Source organism: Sitodiplosis mosellana, unplaced genomic scaffold (assembly GCF_009176505.1).
Source record: "Sitodiplosis mosellana isolate CC-2019 unplaced genomic scaffold, AAFC_SMos_1.0 Smas_scaffold_2, whole genome shotgun sequence".
Lineage (NCBI taxonomy): Eukaryota > Metazoa > Arthropoda > Insecta > Diptera > Cecidomyiidae > Sitodiplosis > Sitodiplosis mosellana.
The window spans coordinates 8,636,117-8,652,968 of record NW_022595245.1 but is presented as its reverse complement, the minus strand read 5'-3'; the positions used below and the strand labels follow the sequence as shown (position 1 = coordinate 8,652,968).

The 16,852-nt window shown below is 34.7% G+C and overlaps 2 protein-coding genes across 3 annotated transcripts in view; one reads left to right on the top strand and one right to left on the bottom strand.

The window, feature by feature from the left end:
* LOC129565105 (myosin-G heavy chain) overlaps positions 1-5,364 on the top strand; it is a 37,739-nt gene extending 32,375 nt beyond the window's left edge. For both annotated transcript variants that reach the window (XM_055439573.1, XM_055439572.1), the window contains exon 8: positions 3,363-5,364. In XM_055439573.1, the coding sequence (XP_055295548.1) occupies positions 3,363-3,623 (261 nt within the window). In that variant the 3' untranslated portion in view covers positions 3,624-5,364. The remainder of the gene's footprint in view (positions 1-3,362) is intronic.
* A 109-nt stretch (positions 5,365-5,473) lies between these two features.
* On the bottom strand, positions 5,474-16,610 carry LOC129565119 (uncharacterized). The gene is made up of 3 exons (XM_055439614.1): positions 16,302-16,610; positions 7,055-7,227; positions 5,474-6,814 (listed from the first exon to the last, which is right to left on the bottom strand). The coding sequence occupies exons 2-3, from the start codon at positions 7,157-7,159 to the stop codon at positions 6,530-6,532; spliced, it is 390 nt and encodes a 129-aa protein (XP_055295589.1). The 5' UTR covers positions 7,160-7,227; positions 16,302-16,610; the 3' UTR covers positions 5,474-6,529.
* Positions 16,611-16,852: the final 242 nt, after the last annotated feature.

The following is a 16,852-nucleotide window of genomic DNA, read 5'->3' as shown; positions in this document are numbered from 1 at the left end:
TATACGCATTTTCACACTTTTACAATCATTTGCATGATTTTATATTCGGATGCTATGCGATTAAAAATAGTCATAATTTCTGGTCAGCTCATTATGCAGCTGTCATGGAACGTGTACATGCATACAGATCGAAAAAACCCTCTCGAAAAGTTTTTTCCATAAAATTGAGACATAAACATTTTATTTCTTCATATGAACATAATATTAATTTATAGCCGAAAATTTTTCTGAATAAACGAGATAAAAAAAAAATTAATACTAGCATTACAACGCATCGCGATGCAACGAATGCTCAAAACACATTCAATTAGTCGACGCAAGTATTTCATAAAATGGTTTTTATGTTCGTTTTTATTGAGCATGAGCACCGCTTTTTTATGTGATTTCTATGAGCAACAGATAAACAAATCATTATTTCGCTGATTATTTATATTCGTTTGGCTCAATTAATGATCATTTCCTACCTACGAGCTTAGATTTTTTTTTTGCTTTTGGAGAAGATAGATTTTTCAATTGGGAGAGTATTCAAGCGGGAAAAGTAGACATTGTGGTAATGGCATTTTGTATTGTTTTGTTACTATTCCGTCCAAAAAACCTGCTATGTTTTCATTCGATCAGACATTTTTATTAACTGCTGCCTTTCTGATGGACAATTTTGTGATACAGCAGCTGGCCACCGATTAAAACTTCGGCCGTATTTTAACGAAAATTGAAATGTCGATCATGTTCAAAGGTATGCATTAAGATCGGGCCTTTTTTGAAATCCAACACGTTCTCATTGTCAAAGCAAAAAACACGGTGCGTGTTGAGTAAATTGCAAGCGCAGGCAGTTCTCGTGTATGTGTGCACAAAGCCGAACGACCGAACAAACGATCGAGCGAGCGAGCGAGCGAGTGGATCGACGCAATTATTGTAAATTGTATGTTAGACTGAAGTGGCATCGAATCGAACCATCTGAAGGCTGCTGGCGATCCGGTGTTGTTGTAACAACTTTTGACTTTTAAATTTGAAATATGTCTACAAACGATATAAATCGATCTGATTCCAATGCGCAAGCAGAAACTTTTTATTCTTTATTTCTACCACACTTTAGATTGACTGCATATCGCGAAAAATTACGCTCCCGAGATCGAAATGCCAAAGATCATGTTTCGATCCATTCCACCGGTGTGTGTGTGTGTGTGTGTGTGTCCATTTCGAATGAAATTTGCGCAGGCAAACACAGGCCTACACCAATTAACAGATAGACCAATTTAACGTGTATGTTTATGTGGTGGCCCAATTTTGCTATCTCGAAAACTAAATCATGATACACGTGCAAAAAGGAACAAAGAGCGAGCGAGCGAGCGACCGAGTGCGCGCAATAAAAAGAGGATTCAACTCTCCATACTAATAATTTAGCTAATTGCATTTGACTTGCGGCCAGAAAAAAGTTCACTTTGTTTAAAAAAAAAACATTCGATCTGAAAATCTCTTAAAAATAAAACAACCAATGACTTGATAGGCATTTGCAAAAGGTCAGCTCCGAGAGAAAACATGGCTATTATTATGTGCACAATATACACACACAAATACCAATGCAGCGCAGCCTTTTGCCTTGGTGTGGTCAACAGAAAAACCAACAGATCAGGCATTCGACCGAACAGTGTTCATGTTTACAAGTTACATACATATAAAAATGCCTTTTACCTTGGCCGGTTACGATCCTTGTCGCCTGTTTTCAAATGACTTCGGCTCATTTGGTTGCTCACAACGCATGCTTCCAATGAACCCAAACGACGACGACGACGACGACGACGTCGACGATGGTGATGAAGAAGGCAAGAAAAAAACCACCTGAAGAATTTGCAAAATAGCCGGGAGGCACACAATTTTCTCTGAATAAGATCCTGCATCTTTGTAATAATTGCTATTTATTGTTGGCGCAGGCAGGCACAGAGAACGAACGAAGGAAAAACGGCAAACTTTATTTTGTCATGCAAATCACTTATGTTATGATTGCATTCGCACATACTTTCAGTTCATGCCCGTACACATATTTAATGGAATAGATCGAAATGGTTTGGGATTTTTGTGAAAAATCGCTATTTCGAGCAATAATTCCATGAAACATAACCTGTCGTCGCAATTTATTGAAGATATTTTTTTTTTCATTGTCAAATGCAATTTGGCACCGGCATTACGCTCACAAAATCGGCCAGGCGCTTGAAAAATATACGCCTAAAGTGTGCGGATGATGCGGTGTGGTTCATATTTAATGCAATAATTATATGTATGGAGAGTAGTGCAATCTAAAATTTAGAAGAAAAATGTATAAGCGCAGTCAAGTTCCAATAATTCATAGTTTTAATGTTCGTCTTGCCGAAATAATAAAAGGCATTGATAAGAAAGAAAAAATGAAATGAAAAAAACATCACTGCACAGAAGAAGTGCATTAAGCGAATGAAAGAAAAAGGGGAATTAAATGGCACGCGCCTCCGGCACGATCTACCTCTTCTGCTTTTATTATTATAACCTCATCCGCGGAACAAGTAACAACAAAACGAACGAAAGATAAAAAAGCAGCGTATAGAAAAAATTAAATTCTCAAATGCCTAGCAAGAGAAAGAGATGTGCACCGTGCGCGCAAGCAATGCACTTCTCTCGTTGCTATCTTTTTTTCTGCTCTTCTCTGGCCCTCCGCTGCTCGCAAATGCATGCGAAAAACAGTTCTACATATCGCATGGCACAGGTATTTGTACATAATGCCTCTGATAATAATCACTGGGTGCAGTTCAAACATTTTGTCCATTTTTTCTCTCTCTCTCTCTCTCTCTCTCTCTCTCTCTCGTCGTCGTCGTCGTCGTCGATGTTTTTTTCCCTCTTCTGCCTACTTCATTACATTTCGCAATTTTCTTTCGTTCGTTCTGTGTGTGTGTTTTTTTATATATAATTCTTATTCTTTGTTTCATGACGTTATTATAGTTGCTCCACGTGAGGCAAGACAGTTGTATTTTTTCTCTCTCCTTCTTTAAAGTTTTTGCCTTCGTTAGTTTTATTTCATCTTCAATGGCTTGCATAGATCAACTGCCGAGTGCAACCTTTTCATTCATAGTGTTGCACGCGTACGATTAATGGTTTACGGACGAAGAAGCCGTTTTATCACTTCTTGTTACAAACAATTTACGCTAGAGTGATATCTTTTGAAAAAGTTCAAATGTGAATGACAAATCCGTTTGCAATGGATTGTCTTGTCTTATTTCAATTAGTTTGCCTAGAGTGTATTATGATATTATTACAAATGTCTTTATTTCATGTTGAAAATGAAAGAAAGTCACTATTTTAACACCGTTTAATTCTTTTGTTTCGTTTTTTTTCCCCAGAATTTTCGTGAGCAATGTATCGATGGTTCGGGACTGCCGTTGCTAACGGAAGACCATTTAATGCATTCACTCAACATGAAATTGGGACCTGCATTAAAATTACGATCGGTTTTATTGAAAAAACTCGGCGGGCCATGCCCATGTGTTTCATGCAACTGCCCAATCAACAATCCATTGAACAATTCCAATTTGACGACTGTCAATTCAGCGCCGAGCCCGCTCAACAGTGGCCGACCGTCAAGCACTGGTTCTGGTACTTAATGAAAGGAATGGAAGGAATATAATCCAAACGGAATACACAGACATAAGCAACGATTATTTTCTTTAGATAATACAGTTCGAGTCAAGCATGAATTCAAGTTTAAACAGATAAAAGAAAACAAGTAAAAATAAAAAAGAAATACATTGTAAGTTTATCGAAAAGTCAAAATCCTAAGGATATAAATATATAAACTATGAAAAGAAAAAGCGTAGAAACAGATTTCTCCTGCAATATTTATATATATAAATGTGAATTTATTTAATTTAGATAGAACAGCATATCAGCTATATATTATTTTATGTAGGCATTAAATGATTAATGACAATTCGCTTTTAGACATCTCTTAGCTCGTTTTTAAAACGTTTCATTTAGGTGCAAAAAGACAATAAACGAAATTTAGAATGAAACTAGTAGTAGTTTAACTATTAAATAAATCAATATATAAAGAAAGAATAGGATGAATAAAAAAAACACATAGAAGCTATCGCAAGAGTTATTATATATATGCATCGAGTGCACCCTAAAGGCAGACTGATTTATTTTTTAAATTTCAATAATTATTGCATCAAATATGTGCTAAAATGCTGAAAACAACACATGTCTCTTGTTTGATATGGCAAAAGCCAAAAATTTGAGTCGATTGATGAAAGTCATGCTGAACTCGTTCCTACACTTGATAGGTATGAAAGGAAAACCTCCAACAGTTTAATGAATGGTGATTTTTATTGTATCACTTGAGTTAGCAATTCATTTATTCATCTAATTAATTGTAATTGCTTTTGCTTGCGGCCTTTCATGAGTCCACTGCGGCACACAAAGTCGAAAAAACTTTCAATATAATCACTTGCCAGTGGGACTAATTGACTTTTTATGTTCGCAAACGTCTAGAAATACGAATGTATTTATTCAAATGACATTACTTTGTTTGCACAGATTACATGAAATTAAGCGATGCAAATGTACACATAATTGCTTGCTACAAAGACACTGATGCAACAATGATACGATGGATATTGACCATCAACTCTGTCCAGATGTTATGTTTTTGGATTTCATTCGCTTTGCTTTGAATTTATAAAATAACTTCAAGATTGATTCAGTGCTGCTGAAACAAGCATTCGCACATCAGGAACAAGCAATATGGTCTTTGCACATCAAACGAGAGTATGAAACACGCGCTATAATTCCCATTTTGAAATGTGAGCACAGCACAAGTCGACAAATTCCTCATAGATGCACAAAACGTACTTAATCGAGTTAGGCATAATGACACACACACACACACTTAATCGCAAGAAGTAATTTAATCATTTTCAACAAAGAATGCAACGATTTTTGATTTGTTCGAAACAGACACACATTTCCCAACTCATAAACCTTTTTTATCGCCAAAATTGACAAGAAAATCAACCCGTTGAAGGAAACGTAGACATTTTTTTATTGTTTTCTTCTCAACCGCTTTAATGACGACAATAACCATTAGAATCATTAATTGATAATATAACCGATGTACTTACCCAATCGAATTGCAATTGATGATGGGACACACGAAAGGGAGCATCTGTTTTATGAAATTTTTATTTCTTTTTTTTCATTGCCTAAGAGACACACACAATTTATATTATCAAAAATGGAAACAATATTAAAACGCAAAACTATGCAGAATATTTATTTAATTTCTGATAAACATGTTGATCAGTATTTTTTTGAATAAAACACAATATGAATAACAGTCAAAAATATGTCGATGTTTTGTTTTCAGTTTTTTTTTCTCTTTTCTTAAGGTTTTTTCTCACTTTTTGCTACAAGAATCTTGCAATGGTATGATATGAAATGGGTTTGTATCTTTGATGATGATGTGGAATTTTTGAGCGGGCTGCTCCATCAAGCATGTTCACTTGTTCATGAATAATGGATATACAATAAGTACGGTTTCTTCAGCACACACAGGTAAATCTTATGACGGCTTCGAAAAGATAGGCTAAGATTCAATTCCATACAAACCATGACGTGGGATTCCGAAAAATATCACATCCTTAAAAGTGCTCGAGTGAAAAACGAAAAGATTGCAACTTATTATCGATTTATTCAATACACTTGGTTTTTGTTGTTTGTAAACTGGGTAAAATGAATGGAGAAAGAAAAAAATGTTGGTAGATCAACATGAGTCCTTGTTCCTCTTGTTATTTTTTGTTTTTTCGGAAAAATCTATTACATATGCGTTTATTTAAAGTCAATCGCAGTTATACAGTTAAATATTATGATGTGCATATTATAATTGACTATTACAATACACATAGTTAAAGTGGTTGTTTGTTTTTTGTTGGTTGTGTGACTCTCCTCCTAGAAAAACATACTGAATTTTTTATTTATGTTAATACGATTAATTTTAATGTGCACATTTGCCATATAGTATTTATATAACTTGAATGAATCCTTCTTTTAAAAATCATAAATTCATAGATCATAGGTAATATATACAACATTTTTTGGTTTTTGAAAATTTTCCATCCAAATCAGAGTGTTGAAACGTTTTTGAGAATGTTGACCATCGAAATGGCGATTAGTTTTTACATACAAATTACAATGAATGTGTGGCAATCCATGTTGATAATGTACTTAAGTTTTTATATTTCATATTTTCTTTTTAGATAATTTTTAAAGGCTCAACAGAAACATTGAATAAACACTTTGAGATTATAATACTTGAACAATTCAAAATATAAAAAAATGTTCCCAGCAATTTGTGATTGAAGAAAAGAAAAATGATTTCAATGATTGGCCGGTCATACAGAGTGAATATTCTTCATTTGTTTGTGGCTCTTCAAAATAATAATTGTATTGCGGTTTTTTGAAATGAATCGTGTTGAATGAGATATTGGACATCAATTGAATATGGCGTAATTTATTTTCGGAAACAGCTGATTGGGTTGAAGTAGCACTGGCGATAACGAGTCTGTCTTTTATTCACCAGCTGTCGATAGGAATCCCAAACGGGAAAATTGGAGCTGCCACCACCTCCTCGGGCACCAAAACCAGGATTGTTTGGCACAAATGACCGATACTGCAATTGGTATCTGTCTACTGAGTTTGGTTCATCGTAGTTAAAATACTGTAATGCCTGCATTGGTCGATAGTATGGATAACTCCGATCCACATCCGAAACTCCCAACTGATTATCCGATGATTCCTGGTTGGGACAAAAGCATTTTTATCAATTCACTTTTATTAAAACAAAAATTGTTTCTATTATCAACTTCCTTTAAACTTTATTTTTTCACTTTTTGAATATTTTCATTTTTTTCCAACGAGCTTTTTTCACGTTGATCAAATAAATGAAAACAAAAGTAGAGAAAACAGACAGATAACTTGAAAAACACCGCCTATAAATGTCTCGGCATTTCAAATAAGTCATTTAACGGGAGCTCACCTGACTATCGGTGCTTCCGTTGGGCCGAGCCATCGATAAACCAACACAAAGCAGCATCACAAAGATCAACAGTTGATAGGCTTTCTGCATGTTTGTTTGTGACATTCCTTTAAGTTCGTTGTGTGTTTGCTTTTATTCCAAATAAAACCGGATTGAATTGACCTTTAAGAGCGCTAGAAATTGATACAAATACAATCGAATGGGGTAAATATACATTGAAACTTTTTCGGTCGAGACTCGAATGTGAAAGAAAATGAAATAAAAGAAAAAAAATCTTTTACGAAAGCCGAAAGGACTGCTTTTGTTCAAAGTTAGTAGGTAATTCAAATCAATCAACCAACATTCAATTCATGCCATGCATTTCATGGTGTTGTATCGATAGCATTTCTTTGCGTTAAATTGGAATAATCAAAATCAATGGCCATCTTTGAGAGAGGCAAATCGAAACCCTCGACTATGACTATACAGTGTACGGCATCCATGTCCTTAAAAATACTCCAAATTTTAATCCATTTTGTTTGGTTGTAGAACATGAGTATGGAACAGTTCAAGCAAAAGAAAAGGAAAAACCCATGAATAAAAAATATTTCAGATCGTATAGGGAGGGTTGTACTCTTGTTTGACTTTAGACTTCCTAGAGCAATTCCCATCAATAAATGAGAAGCGTAATCATCTTTCATCATCACATTGCTTTTCGATGTATCGTTGCATGCGTAAATTTATTGGGAGAATATCTCAAACAAAATATTCCGGTCGGGGAATTATGAGCGATTAAGTCAACTATGACTTCCAGTAATTTTGTTCATATTTTTTAATCCATTATGCTTTAATGATACTCGACATGTCTTCGTTGGTTGGGGCCGCCGTAGAAAAGTTTTCATTTTATTAATTTGCTTGAAATGTTGACAAAATATTGATATTTTATGCAAACATCTTGTTGTCAGCGTGATGGGTTGAATCGACATCACTCCATTGAACTTAAAAATTGACGACAGGCAATCGGGGAAGAAGAGACGCATTTGACGCATATTTCGTGTAGGTCAAACCAAAAAAACCCACACCGCCTTGAAGTGATTTTCTTCAAATTAAACAACTCGAAATTAAACGACGTAAATGGATTAATCAATGTGCTGTTCGGCCGTGATTGTTTGCTTGCTTACAATCGTAAAATTCGATGTAAATTAAAATTACACCTATAAATAATTTATTGACGTGAGTACACAAATTAAAATGATTACAAAATGGTTTCTAAGACGGATTATATACGTCTTTTCGGACGAAATCAAAGCTAGCGTGGAATCGATGTCAGCCGCAACAAAGTGAACATAAATCGTAATGAAGTCATCTGTTATCTGAAGTAGCAATGATATACGATGATTCTGGGCGACTGAAAAATATTTACATAAAATTATGACCGCCTTTTGATGCGAAAGATTTATGTGTGGCAAAAGGGTTACCATTTTTCCTCATCAACACATTCCATTTTCCCACTTATTTTTGCGTCAACATCAATTCCACACAGAATGACGAATGACTAGATCCTTCTCACACATGGGAACATTCTTTAAAACAACTTTAATTTGTCATTTGATGTGAAAATTTGTGGAAAACTTCATTATTTATTCGGTCTTTTGAAACGTATGATCCAGGAGACTTTTGTCAATTTTTCCAACGGAAATTTATGTTCGTATCATGATGACGCTGATGCTGATATGATGATGTACTCATCCCACATTCAATGTTGTAATAACAAATTTTTCATCGGAGACATGCCTGTAAATATCAATTCAGTGGAGCACGACACATCGAAGTAAACAATGTTTGAAGGCAAAGTTCGTGAGGGGAATTCTCTACATGTTATGTAACTTTGAAGTCGGCTGAAGAGAGAGAGAGAGAGAGAGAGAGGAGAGAGTGGTATATGCACGCCTGCGAAAAAGGAAGTTTTTCTCAATGCGATTGATGCGGTGGCATTCTCATAAACACATATGACTTACACGATAAGAAAATTTTAAACCACATTTGGTGAAATTGATGCCACGTCACGTAATCCGCAGTGTCATTTTATAAGCCTAATAATCTTCAACTCTAGAAATAGGGTGTTAAATTGCAACAATCAAACGAAAGAGATGTAATTCAAAATTTTCACCAGAAGAAATCAAATCAACAGGCTGTTAACGGTGGCACAATTCAAGTGGGTTACGTTTTACCATTTGATATTCATAACAAGCGCAACTTTAATCATATCGATGGGTGGGAAAATGCAAAAGGACAAAAAAAAACGTGATCAAATCGCATTTTGATTCCAGTCTAATGAATATCACAACTTCGTCACGACGAGAAAGGTCTTCATGAAAACTTTGTCTGAATGAACTGCGTCACTGATTTTCCAATGAAATCAACAAGTGGCTGCTTGGAATTGGCCGAAAGTTTTGATGACAGCAGAACATTGTAACGAAAAAAAAGAAGATTATTGACAATGTTATGAATATTTTCAAAGCTTTTCTTTTCGCTTATATTTTATTTATTCATGCATCGAGAATGATATATATGATTATTGCAATGATCCCACGGTAAAAACGATGTTGAATACACAATGAGATAAGTGCAGACATTTCAGAATGAAACACTCAATTCAAAGAAATCAGCAGTAGAAGGAGATAGAAAAAAAATGAACGCATCGAATATATGACGCTCATGCTGTCATCGTAGTGAAAGTATGTAATTTAATAACATAAAGTAAATACACCAAAAGAAGGCCTGTTGTCTTTTGCAGTTTTTCTCCGGTTTTGATACAGGTCGTATGTTTTTGACAGCTTATATAACGCTACAATTCGAAATCAATCGGCAATGGCATGTCTTTTTCTACAAATCACGTCCAAATCCAATGCTAACGGAATTTCTTCTATATTTTTTCAATGAATTGTTTTTTGATGATGCAACATTTCGGTGCAAGCATGCGGAACCATTGAAATTGTTTACATAAATTCTCATCAGTTTTTCGCAAATACTTCGGGGCTGAATATTGTTTGAAATTAACATTTTACGCATTTTAAATACTGTTAAATTGTGCATTGAAATCCAATGTCTAAATTCCATCTGGAATTTTGGGTAGACATATTTTTCTGGGTATGTGTTTGGAGCATTTGATGATAATAAACAAATTCCAAGCTCAAACAAATAAATCATTGCGTCCGTTTTAGAGTGTGAGGAGTCAATTGGATGAAAAAGAAAAATTGGACTATGACAACTCTCCCGAGATGTAATATTCATGTTTGACATTAAAATGTTCTTGTAACGTTTTTTTTCTTTGTTTCAAACATTAAGTTTGACTCTTGGTATCGTCATTCAGTCCGAGGAGTCATTCATTTGGAGGAGTCATTCAGATTGAATTCCACACAGCCAACACACAATTTTTAATATGTCGTTTTGTTTTAAGCATGTGCGTAGTATTTCATGTGGAGTTTATGTTCATGATTGAACGATGAACTGTGCGTGTGTCATTGCAAATTGTTATCCATGGGATTCACATAGAAAAGTATGAATCGGACGCTCCAATATGGATTCTATTTACTTTTCACAAAATAAACATAGAATATCAAACTGTGTGTTACTTTCTGTTGTTATAGCGCAAAAGTTGGAGAAAATCGATGTACAATCAAAAATGTTTCGAGAGGGAAAAATGATGCGATGGAATGAGGAGATGATTGTTTTTCTTTTGCTTTTGTTTTGCTTTTTTTGTTTTCATTTTTTTTTATAGTTGAAGTGGCCACATGTTAATCAAGTTTTTATTGTAGAGTTTTGTTTTCTTTGTGGTTTACTGTTGACTTTTCGTTTGCGTCTACCAATTCCTGTTGTCCTTTTCACCCATCAGCAGCACAATTGATGTTGAAGCCATAGCCATCACCACAAAAACCACATGTTATATGTGGCGTTTCATGTTATTAAAACTTTTCTTAAAATATTAATTTCAATTTGGTGAATTTGGCTATGCGAGATGGGAAACCCTTCGATTTCCAACTTGTTTCTTTATTATTATCCAATTTTATGCATGATGGAAATTGACCGATGAAGGTAAACCAAAGACGTAGGCACAACTAGATGATGGATTAGATGTGTATAGAAAAATCGGAAAATAAGGAAACTCAGCCGCCGCCACCACCACACATATTGTGTCTGTCCAATTTTGTAACACATTATTTATAGCATAAGATATTGCTTAATCCCTTGGAAGAAATTGTCCTTTTTGGAGCAAAGGTTGCTTGCCGCCGCCGTCGTCTTCGTCACCGCCGTTGTTGATCTTTGCTGGAGACTCTTTAGCATACACAACGTCTATTCATCTGCAATTTCTCAAAGCTGACTCATTTCAATTGAGTGCCATTCTGTTGCATGCGTGCAAACCAATTCACACCATTTAAGCCTCTTGAAACGTAAATGCTATTCGTTTGTCATTTTCCATTTGATCTTTATCTCAACGAAAGGAATGAAATCATTTTGACCTTCACATTTTGCACACCAACATTCGATTGCCTGGCATCTGATTGCCTTTAAATCACATTTAAAATACACTTCGCTTCGATACAGTATCAACCTATAGGCCAGTGTATATATAGCAAATGCAAATGGCTCTGATTCGCCGATTCCATGCGTTTTATTTAAACGAAGTTTTATCAAATCAAGAGAACACTATAAACATTTTATGATGGCGACGGAAGAAATCAGATCCGTTTACAAACACAACCACTGACGCATATGAATGTCCATCTTTCTAAAGGAAATTCAATCGAATGCAATTGCCAGTGTTATACTCAGACAAATTTATCATTCAATATAATTCATATTGAGTACTACTCTGCAATCATCAATAGTGTGAGTTATCGCATGAACAAAAAAAAAATTAAATTGAAATGGTCACAATGTGAAAATGTATTGCTAAATTTGATTTAAAATTAAAATCAAACGCATTAATGCCGGTTTTATTTGCATCATTTGAATTCATCATTTAAATTACTGATTTATTTTTCGATTTTCCTTTACTAAGTCCATTGCTGAAATTTTTTTACCGCTTTTGCAATGACGTCGTCAATTTCCGGAATAGAAGAGAGAAAAGAAACGAGAAATATTCCTAGTAATTTCACTGCACGTGTTCACACCAGTAAGAATACAAAAGTTAAAACAAAAAGTTTGAAACGTCATTAATGGATTAGATTGGAAAATGTCATTATAACAGAGCTGTTATAGGCACCCAAAAAGAGCTGGTACCGAAATAGGTGCGCACGCTCTTTATAAGTGCCGCCACCCAACACCATGTAATGTTCAAGTGCCGCACTCAATAATTTTTTTTGTATTTTGAAACATCAAAAATCACAAAAAAATTAAAATTATTATACTTTATTCATTTTTTTAAGTTTTTACACAGTTTGACTACGTCAATAATCAAATTCATTGTTGAAACGTCAAATTTTGAGTACTGTCAAATTCAGTATATAAGTGCAGTCAAATCATGTGTTAATATGAATTAGACAGTTCTCAAAATGTAAAAACTAAAAAACAATGAATAAACTAAAATAATTTTATTTTTTTTTTGTGATTTTTGATGTTTTAAAATACAGAAAAAAATATTGAGTGCGGCACTTGAACATTACATGGTGTTGGGTGCCGGCACTCATAAAGAGCGCGCGCACCTATTTCGGTGCCCGCTCTTTCTCGGTGCCTATAACAGCTCTGCATTATAACTGATTTCACCCATTCACGTTATAATATCCACTGCGCAAGTTCATCGGTACACATTATAAATTCGATGATTTGATTAGGCGAACGTATGTAGACTTCATTGTCATTCAATTTACATGATATAATTTTAGAAAATCATTTCAATAAATAGTTTAGTCGACAACCACAAAATTGTGGAACTTCCCTCTACAAGGGAAATGGCATAAATTATGTGGTACAGTACATGGTATTTGCATATTTAGTGGTAAAAAATAATTAAAAGTGTATGATTTTATTAAAGAGAGTGTGTGAACGTGTGTAAGAGAAACAGAGAGAGAGAGAGAGAGAGCGTGAGCGAGAGAGAAAGATAGATATAGATAGAGAAAGGGAGCGCGGAAAGAGCGAGCGCTAACGAAGAGCATCATTTGTCGAAGCCAAAGCATTAATGTATGCAATATTCATGAGCATCAATTCCACCAAAATGTTGTGCACATGTTGATAGCACTTGAGTTTGTTTTGTCGAATGGAAAACGAAACACAATCTTCTGGATCTATTGGAAGTAAATGCAAATGATTTCTCTCAAAATAAAACATACTTTTAGTTTTCATGTGTATTATTTTCCACGTGTCGTTTAATTATTAAAATTGTGAAATCTTCCGTTAAATATTGCCGCAGCTTGATGCCTTTTGTGTTAATATGTGAAGATGGCATAAGCTAATTCATGAGAAAGTAATAAGCTCTAATTCAGTTAAAATATGGTATCTAATGATGGCGGCCATTTGCAACGCTAACTCCCAGTCAATTTTGATCGCTCTTTGCGACACGTCAGCACTTGAACATTATTCCGGGAAGCTGCAAAAGTTATGCACACTTCTTTCTATCCTTTTTAGTCTGAACGAATATCAATCGATGGGAAAATAATTCACATGAATTAAGAAAACGTGACATTCAGCCCCACATAAAGTGTGGATCAATCTATGCAAGTGGTAATTTAATCTTCATAAAGCCGATTTACGTCAATGATACGAGACGCAGTATGAAAAGAACCTCTTGTACTGATTTGTACAGGTATCGCTTTTTTTTAGTTTGTATTTGAAACAAACAAACAATGACAAAGTTTTACCGTAAATATTCACTTGTGAATTGCAGGAGAAAGAAAAAACTGAGAACATGGCTCTTGTTGAGGTCTTAACACCGACCATTATCCACTAACGCTATTTTTACCACTGACTGACTGAATGCATACCCCGGATCGATTGTGAAGAAAAGCGCTTCGGGATATGATGACGAATAACTCTCTATCTTCTCAAATTTCTGGTGGGACATTTCAATTGGGTTTATTACTCGCATCAACAACATTATTCCAGATTGTATTATTACTCAATTTTCAATCAGCAAACGGATTTAGTTACAATGACACCGAAACCGAGGAGGAAAAAAAATGCTCGATGGATTTGTTAAGTAAGAGATTGTTTTATCAACATTAGTATATCCAATTTGATTTATAGCTTATGGTTTCAACGAAAATTTGAATTACATCCTGATGTTCATAGAATAAATTGGAATTGTTGGTCTTAACACGAAACACAGTTAATTAACTTTGTTCGGAGTTCAAGGTATGGGGAAATGCCTTTAACATATGAAAAATAAAAACATATGAAAGTTTCCGAAACAAATGCCCTGAGCGTCAATTTTTTAACATGATCTACGTCTCTCTGGCTCCTGATACATTGTTTGCTTTAAAAAAGTTAATTTTTCCCTTCAAACACGTACGTGGGAAGTATATTGACCACTTGCGTCATACCGCAGGACTAATGGATGCGTGTTTTGAAAAAAAAATTTGCATTTGCACAATGTGTGCCTTCAAGCAGAAAATGTAACAAACATTGTCCTGCACACACTTTTTTCCAATTACAACTGTATGAAGCTGTTGAACTTAATGAATGGCCATACACATTGTTCCTACACACGCGTTTCGCTATTTTCCACTATTTTCCTGTGTACGTTTGAGCTTCATTCAATTGACAGCACATAAAGTGGTACATTTACTATAACAATTTGTATCGCAAAGTGCATGCAAAAACTATTAGTTCACATCTCGTATAGTGGAGACATGGGCAAAAAAATATGTGAAGGAAAAGAACGCAATCAATTTTATTAATAGCGTGCTAAAACGAATTAATGACGTGAAAACGAGATAATTATTGACGTGAGAATGTCTTTCGTTCACATATATCCGGAAGCATATGGTGTCTGTTTGATCTACATTCTGCAATGTGAGCAAAAACTTTTGATCGAATACTTCAACAGTCTTGACTCGCGACAACAGAAAGTGTCAGCGTAATGAGCACAATGTTTGACATTCCATTCAGGAAATAATTACCAGAATAAAAAATTTTGGCCGAATATTTTGCTCGACTTGCCATAAATGTTCTCAACATTTATGCCAGAACTTTTAAATACCTTTTGATTAATGCCATGGTTTGTCTTCAAAACGGTTAAAAGTGTCGTTATCGACTAATCCTAACTCATTTTTTCATTTCGAACATTTTCGTTCTTACTATTTCCGGTGATTTAAAAAAAAAAAAAATGCATTCAAATAATTCCAAGATTAGTGTGTATAATTTAGCGCCCACAAACAATAACTTCATGGAAATCAGAACTATGGAAATTTGCGTTAAATTTAATAAAAAATGTCCATCACCAAAAAATAAGTGATAATTGTGAAGCTTGGATGTGGGCGATATTTGCTGAAATAATTCATTACCCGGATTTAATGAAAGCGCTACAATCTGTTTGTCGATGTTATTCTTGGTGTTTTCTTCACGTACACACCGCTTGACCGACGGACACACGAAAACTTTGCTAATTGGCAGATAAAATTAAATTGAATGTTGTTCCATGTTGTTTTAGGCAAACGATTAAGGTTGAAATATTCGCAACCGACCCGCAGTTTTATGGTCAATTATTCCATCAATTTCGGTCGGACGTGTTCGGCTTTTGGTATGGCCACGTTTTAACCAAATTATGTGGTGGGCTCATGAAGTGAGCCAAACAACCGTTAATATTTTAACATTGTCGATTTTCAGCTTCCTCCCAAGAGAAAGTGGAATATGCACGTGCCAAAGGCAGCAATTTAATTAGAAACTTATATTGCACTTTTTGATTTACTGATGACTTCATTAAATTCGATTTAACCAAACGAATTAAGTTAGCATATGCAGACTTTACGCCTTATCACGTGATTAAAATTGTAATATGAATGATTCAGAGTCATTTAGAACGCCTAATCTTCAAACACAATATTTCATATATCGCATTAAAAAGAATTTTGTCAGAAGACCAAAAATTGTTTCTTTAGATTCAAAATTAGTTGGTGTAAAGATAAAGAAATAAATCACAATTTTACGCGAATTAAAGTGAATAAATAAAGAAAAATTAACGAAAGATTTAAAAATGACTTTTCGTTGAGATGTCTCTTAAAATATTGTAGAAAAAAAAAACGAAAACCAGTTTGTAAATGCAAAAAATACTCACTTTTGGATGATTTTCCAGGACACCTTTATAACGTTCGAAACGTTTATCAAAATTTGAATTGAGCTAATTTCAAAAAATGTAGCTTGTCGTTTGTTGCAAAATGATTTCCAATAAATTCAGCTCCATAAAATTGTTGCTTATTTTGAACTGAATGTGTATTCTTCACTTGTTTTGCATTTAAAAATAAAATCGTTGATAATATTTAGATAACTAGTGTACGATGAAAAAAAAGTGGCAATTGTGGCGAAAATGAATGAGAAAGAGCGTACAATATTAAAACACCACAACTGTACAATACGAAAGTCCTTGAAGCACTTGGCAAAAGCTTTGCATTTGATCCGTTTATATAGAGGGTCGTTCGATGCTCAAGCTGTGCGACAATCGGTCGTTTTTTCTCGCTCCAACACATTCCACAGATGCCTGAACGAATGCTGAATAGAGAGAGAGAGCTACCCCCACTTGTTACACGACGCTCACTCAATACCATACACGTACGCATATCCAAGCATTTCATCAATAGCCACACACACACACACACTCTGTCTCTTTAC

What these genes read in the sequence shown, in the direction of transcription:
- LOC129565119 (XM_055439614.1), bottom strand. Translation starts at nt 7,159, where the DNA reads ATGTCACAAACAAACATGCAGAAAGCCTATCAACTGTTGATCTTTGTG. An exon ending in ACGGAAGCACCGATAGTCAG is followed by an intron (nt 6,815 to 7,054) that starts GTGAGCTCCCGT and finishes TGTCCCAACCAG; the next exon opens with GAATCATCGGATAATCAGTT.